Source organism: Montipora foliosa, chromosome 10 (genome assembly GCF_036669935.1).
Source record: "Montipora foliosa isolate CH-2021 chromosome 10, ASM3666993v2, whole genome shotgun sequence".
Lineage (NCBI taxonomy): Eukaryota > Metazoa > Cnidaria > Anthozoa > Scleractinia > Acroporidae > Montipora > Montipora foliosa.
Genome location: NC_090878.1, coordinates 29,814,520 through 29,821,233, shown reverse-complemented (window position 1 = coordinate 29,821,233; position 6,714 = coordinate 29,814,520). Strand labels below are relative to the sequence as shown.

The 6,714-nt window shown below is 39.8% G+C and overlaps 1 protein-coding gene across 4 annotated transcripts in view; it reads left to right on the top strand.

Moving 5' to 3' along the window:
* Positions 1-520: 520 nt before the first annotated feature.
* LOC137972431 (N(6)-adenine-specific methyltransferase METTL4-like) overlaps positions 521-6,714 on the top strand; it is a 42,014-nt gene continuing 35,820 nt past the window's right edge. For 3 of the 4 annotated variants that reach the window (XR_011117126.1, XR_011117127.1, XM_068819140.1), the window contains exons 1-5: positions 536-750; positions 2,291-2,368; positions 2,761-2,869; positions 3,588-3,758; positions 6,079-6,154. Coding sequence is in view for 1 of the 4 variants with exons in the window: in XM_068819140.1 (XP_068675241.1) it covers positions 577-750; positions 2,291-2,368; positions 2,761-2,869; positions 3,588-3,758; positions 6,079-6,154 (608 nt within the window). In the remaining 3 variants the exon portion in view is untranslated. Of the gene's footprint in view, positions 751-2,290; positions 2,369-2,760; positions 2,870-3,587; positions 3,759-6,078; positions 6,155-6,714 lie in introns of all 4 variants that reach the window. The other variant, XR_011117125.1, reaches the window with a different exon arrangement.

The following is a 6,714-nucleotide window of genomic DNA, read 5'->3' as shown; positions in this document are numbered from 1 at the left end:
CAACAAACAAACCGCGGTGATAAACCTATTATAACGCATTTTAACTTGACATTTCGTATGATTCAACGTACATCTTCAGAAGTGACTGTTGAAAAAATATTCAAAATATTTGTGAAACCTTGAGAGAGACTAGTAACTAGGTTAAGAACAATGTTCTTAACAAATGTAACATAAGCAGTGAAAACTGGCTCGGTTTATAATGCGTTATACATATGTTTATCACCGCAGTTTGTTTATTGCATTTGCGTTATGTCTTTTCGTGTTGTCTATTTGCGTATGCCTTTTCGCGTTACGCCTATTCGCGTAATGACTTGAAGTGGGTGTTCGCCTTTCAGCTTCCCATCGAAGCAGTCACAATTTTGAAAACAGAGGATTGCATTTTGTCATAGATATACCTCTATGGAAGAGCCGTACAAATCATTATTTCGGTTGTGCACTGAGCTTGGGTTATCTGTGGCGATTTCTTAACCTCACCTCCTCTCCCCTCAAATGTTTTCGTTCCCAGGGCTTTCTCATGACACCTGTGAAACTCGCCTGGAATATTCTTGCCGTTCGACAATTCCTTTCGACCTTAAAATGTCGATAATCGGTTTGTCTGACAACGGGTTTCTAGTTGATCACAAGAAGAGTATTTCTGATTCAGTTTCAGAACTATCTATATCATGCAAATCTAGTTTATTTGCTTTGTTTGAGCCCTACTTTCGCTGCAGTGACAGTACTAATACTAGTTCTGGAACCCGAAAACGAAAGGTGAGCCCGTCTTGACAGATTTTTAAGCCATTTAACAGAGGGAGAAAGATTTACAGATTTTGGAGTGGTTTGTATATCGGTTCACTTTTGTCTTATAACATCGGCTGATCGAACTTAAAGGGCCCCTCTGACCAAAAAATCAATTCTTATTTTTCTTTGGATTTCAAAACTGTGTTAACTAAACACTGAGCGACCAAAGTTTTAAGCCTTGATTTTACCCTTTAACATCCAAACCGGCCTAAACCGGCCAGACTTAGTATTTTACTCTGTCTAACGCTAGACGATTTTACTCATCAATGGGGAAGCCCCGGGAGTCAAATGGGTTAAAATGACACCTGTTTATTTTAACTGGAATTTTCCTATTTAATGGTCTGCCAGTACTGACTTTAAGATCCTGAGAGAGCTGGATAGAGGAGAAAATGACGTCAAAGGCTCATTAGTTTAACAATGCAATGTGTGTGTATGGGGCTGAATTAATATGCAGCATGGGAGTTTCACGCTTTCAGACTTTTAAACTCACATTTTGCATATATAATAAGCTGCATTGACACACATGGAAATTTTAAGCTTTTGAGCCTTTGACGTCGCTTTTCCCTGGATCCAACCCTCTGAGGTCCAATCGGCCAGTTTTGAATGTGAGTAATGGCGGACCATGAAATCCAAACTTTCACTCAAAGTAAATGACTTTTGGATAAAAATCAAAGCTCAAAATTCTGCCAGTCGGGTGTTAAGGAAACACACTTTCAAAATCTGGAGAAAAAAAGGAAGTGATTTTTTTTATCACAGGGGTACTTTAAGAATGTGAGCAGCCTAGGTTTGCAGGTCATTGTTTTACCATAATGGAAACAACCCAAACGTTAACAAAAATGCTAACCTTAGACGTAAACATTATCTAAAGCATAGCATTTAGGCCAAATGCAACAACAGGTAGCAAATTGGTGAGACAGTCCCATTAAAAAAAACATCTTTTCTAGCTTCCAATGCCCGCTGTATCTAGAATTCCAACCTTTCCTACTTCCCCTCTCCCACCCCCCTTTTCAATGTTGACTGTTTAAGCTTTCTGGAATTAATTTTTTGTATTGCTATCAATGTACATTGATAAGGGGGGGGGGGGGGGGAGGAGGGGGGCTGCAGTGTGGGAGATAATAGGTAAATTAATATTGCTCCAAGATGGTGAAGTGTCTCCACTAATTTTGCAACTTGTTGTAGCATTATATTAGTTAAGGTTTGGGTTGTTTCAGCTCTCGGGAAACAATGACCTGCAACGCTAACCTGTTCCCTGCAGTTTACAACCTCCATGCCAAACAGCCCCTTTTTCTTGGGGTGTTTGGGGGCATGCCATTTTCAAAAGGGGCTTCTAAATGCCACAATTAATGGTCACGTTAAGATGACTTCACATTCATCATCATTCTCAGAGTGCATTACATGTGTATTCTCCTATTTCCATTCCACATCAGTACCACACCCAGCCAACTCCACATCCTCTGTCATAACCTGTATTATCTTTCTCAAGTCGATTATGTTTTATCCAATGCTTCAGCGCAAAAAATCTTTGATCAGTGCTGGTGTTGTACACGTATCTGAGGAGGACAGAGCCGCTCATATCTACCATCAAAAGGTACTTCAGTAATTTTAAGGTATTATCATTTGTGTCACTATGTTGAACATTACCTCTTTTGATTTGTAGTCGAACCAATTAGCAGAGCAAAAGAGAAAACAATGCGAATCCTGAATGAAACAAGTTTAGTGTGACTGCGAGAATTGTGCACATGTATGCTGCTTCTGCTTAATTACGATAAGCTGACTCTTGAATTCTTTCATGCATATCAGTAATAAGTAAATTCACATGATTTTTTTTATGCCAGATGGAAGAAATAAGCACTAGTCTTGTAAATGTTTTTGAAGACTACAAAATTGCAATTTTGTCAGTCTTTGAAGTTATTTACTTGTACTTATTTGAGTTCAAATTGACTTGAATTCATATGATTACCTGAACTTTTTTTTTGGAAGGTGAGAGACGTAATTGAAGTGGGAGTGGATAGTCTGGTCAAGATTGGAGTGGATAAAAAACATTTTTGTCCTGAAGTTGAATACGTAGAACAAGATATCATGCTGCCAGGTGAAAATTATTCAGAGCTACTAGATCAAGTCTTCATTTAGAGGCGAGAGAAGGAATCACCTCTTAACGTGTCTGAGTGTGTGTTATATTACGTGGTGTTGAATATTGTCCTGAAGCAACAAATAATAATTTTATGGAAACAGGTTTGAATCCCAGCCAAATACCTCAAGAGAGCGTTTTAACGAGTTCTAAGCTCCTTGTGGGTAAATAAACTGTGTCTATGTCTACTGAACCCAATGACTCAGGCACCCTCCCCTCCAGTTGCAAGTAAATTTGTCTGGCGTTAGACAGAGTAAAATCTGTCAAGTCTCACTCCCAGGGATCAATGGGTTAACATAAGAGGGAAACATTTTTGTGAGTTGATCTAAAGATTCAAGTTGTTTTAATGACAGCAAAAGACTGAGATAAGCTTGCAAGAAATCTGATGTGACTTATATTAGCATGTCATTGTGTGTATTTGAAACTAAAGCCTGAAAATAATGTATAACTCTTGTCAGTTTGTATCCCCCTCCCAATACAGCTACCATTTATTTATGGTGAATCATGTGTTGGCCTTGTAGTTGCATGGGAGAAATGCTGGCCTGGCCCCTCTGATACCATGCTCAGGTTACAAATAATTGACAAAAGAGTTATTGTCAACAACCTTTCAGCACATAGTAATTTCTTGCTGTATAACTTTTACAACGGTATTATTCCTTTCCATACTTCCAAAATTTAGCTGACCAAGGCCTGGATTTAAAAAATGTGAAAGATGTTTTTGGTCGCATGATTTTCCACCTTCAAGACAGTCCAAGGTTGCTAAATATTTCTGGACAAGATTTTGTTTTACCTGAAAACTGCAGCTTCTTGTTGTCTGATGCCAGCAACTTAACCCCTCTTGTTGTTCATGGTAAGTCACACATACATCCTAAAAAATTTAGTTTTATCAAATCAGTTGATAAAGGTTGAATTACCACTATAAAAAGATTGGTTTTCTGACATCTCAAGTGTTAGCCCTTCCCAGAGCAATTTGTCAAGTTGCATAGACGAAAGGCTGAATGCTCTACATATTATTTTTACTATTATAATAATAATGGTAATTGAACCCTTGTTAACATTGTTTGAACAATACCATAATTATATGGCATAGATATGTAGAGCAACACTACAATGTTTGTGTGGAGTTGAAATTCCATTTTCCTTCAAAAGTCCTTGAATGTGGTGGAGGAGAAAGCAAATGAACTGTATCTCCATGTACAATTTAACAACTTGGAAACGCTGGTGACAACCCATGCAATTGCAGGGAGGGGGGGTGGGAGAGGGTGGTCACGGGCACCCCAGGACCCCCCTATTTACGCCCTTGACTTGTACCTGTGCTAATATTCAGCATGTGTAGTGTATGTACTGTACAGCACACTTCCCCAAAGGAAAACACCGGTTCCCAGTTGTCCACCAAAGTTAAGTCAATGAGTTAATACCTGGATGTGTGACCGTCCAGGAATACCACGGGCTGTACACTCTGGGGAGTCATGCTGGCATAAGTTTATTGGTCACTAACTATGCCTCCCACTTTTGCCATAGTACCCCCTAACCCCCCCCCCCCCCCCGACTCATAGCTAATTGCATCTGGCTGTGGTGCTGTGCTCCGACATCAGACATGACCGTATAGCAGCTGCCAGAGGCACCTTATGTACATGTATACATTCAGCCAAATGTCCAAAAAAACCCACTTATCCCCTGAAATGCCCCTGTGGGGGAATGATCAATGAATTAGAGGGTACATTATGTTTCTTATCAACAATGGCATTGGATCTGTCGGTGAACCAGATAAGATACAAGGCATTGTTAATCGTTGCTTTGGATGAATGATGTTATTGTCAATTTTACAGGCCAGGGTCTGAAATTAACTTTTTTATATGGGCGACAACTGGCGACTGGATAAAAATTTCAGTCACCAGATGGCAAATTGTGGTTGCCAAAAATTTTCTCCTGAAAATGCACGTTTTGAACTTCTTTATGGAGACTAGAAAGCAACGACCGCGCGGTCTTGTGTATGTCTCAAGCATTATTTTTCGCTTTCAAAAGTGGACATTTTGGAGAGAAAATGTACCTGACCTGGAATGTAATGAAGAAGTCCATCTGCCCATTTGTTGAAAATTTCAGCCACAGAAACACCAGTCACGTTCTGTCGCACACGAGCCGCCATGTTATTACTGTGCTACATTCCTTGCACCAGTCCCTCAAATCTCTATACTGAGTCGCAGTTTTTTCGCTTGCAATACGTATTTTATGAGAAATCGCAAAAAAACGTGACGGCTTGCGACGTTATGGAGACCTATGGAGGTAGTTAACGGGAAAACTCCTTTCATTTTTATTTCAAAAACATCGGCAGGATAAAAAGTAAGACACTTGTTGGCAAACGGCTCTGAACTTAAAGTGCACCTAACCCCAAAATATTTTTTTCGCTAAAATGAATCTTTGCAACTGCTCGAAACGCATTGCGGCCATTTTTTCATTTTTCTAACAAATCCTGGCATTTTATAGGCTTCGAAAGTTGCAAAAATCCAAGCATCTTTTGTTCACGACCAAGTCAGAAGGGGAGTGGGTCTATTCCTGATTTGATGTCACAAACTGATTTACATTGTATTAACTCTTTGTAAATATGCATGCAAAGTAGATTGTGACGTCAAATCAGGAATAGACCCACTCCCCTTCTGACTCGGTCGTGAACAAAAGATGCTTGGATTTTCGCAACTTTTGAAGCCTATAAAATGCCAGGATTTGTTAGAGAAATGAAAAAATGGCCGCAGTGCATTTCAAACAGTTGCAAAGATTCATTTTAGCAAAAAAAATATTTTGGGGTTAGGTGCACTTTAATAGTAGGTCGCCCACTGGCAACCAACTGTGAAACTTTGGTCGCCAGTACTCAATTTTTAGTGGCATTGGCGACCAGGAAGGCGCAATTTCGGACCCTGCAGGCATAATTTTCTCCTTTTGGAACATAACTGTGAAAGGTAGTACAGTATGCTAACAAGTGCTCTGTTTCATGTAGGTGGCTGGTAAGACTAACATGTATAAAATGGAAGAATACCGGTACTCCTTCTGTATCAGGCTTACAGAGGTGTTCATGGCACTCAAATATTCCACTGTGCAACGATCACTCAAATATCCCTTTTTTTTTTACAACAATCATTATTTTAACAAATTTAAAACATTTCTTCTTTATTCAGCTGAGCAGAATGGTCTCTATGATTTGGTGGTGTTGGACCCTCCTTGGTATAACAAATCAGCCAAACGAAGCTCAAAGTAAGATTTTATTGTGATTACAAGTAGGAAAGGAAATGGAAAAGGAAAAAGAAAGGAATTTTATTTAAGCGTCTAGTCGTTCTAGCGCTGGAGCACTAAATGGGAACACTGTAAACTGAAATTAACAATTAACGCAATTCAAGTCAAATGTTGATTTTTGAGGAGAGGGGAAAACCAGAGTACCCGGAGAAAAACCTCTCGGTGCAGAGAAGCGAACCAACAAACTCAACCCACATATTATGACGCCGAGTCTGGAATCGAACCCGGGCCACATTGGTGGGAGGCGAGTGCTCTCACCACTGCACCATCCCGCACCCCAGTATTCTAGTGGCCCATTGACGCCTGAACTTTATGGGTATGGAGGGTCCACTGTGTTTTTAGTGAAAGTGACAATTTTTTGGATAGTGAGTGAGTGTGTGGGGAGGGGCAATCCTACAAAATATCTGGCAGTGCATAGATGAAGTAAGTTCCAGGTGACATAAATTACTCTGTTCCAGTCTCACAGATATGGTTTGTCATGAAGGGGGGTCACAGAGATAGATAGATATAGATAGTTTAAT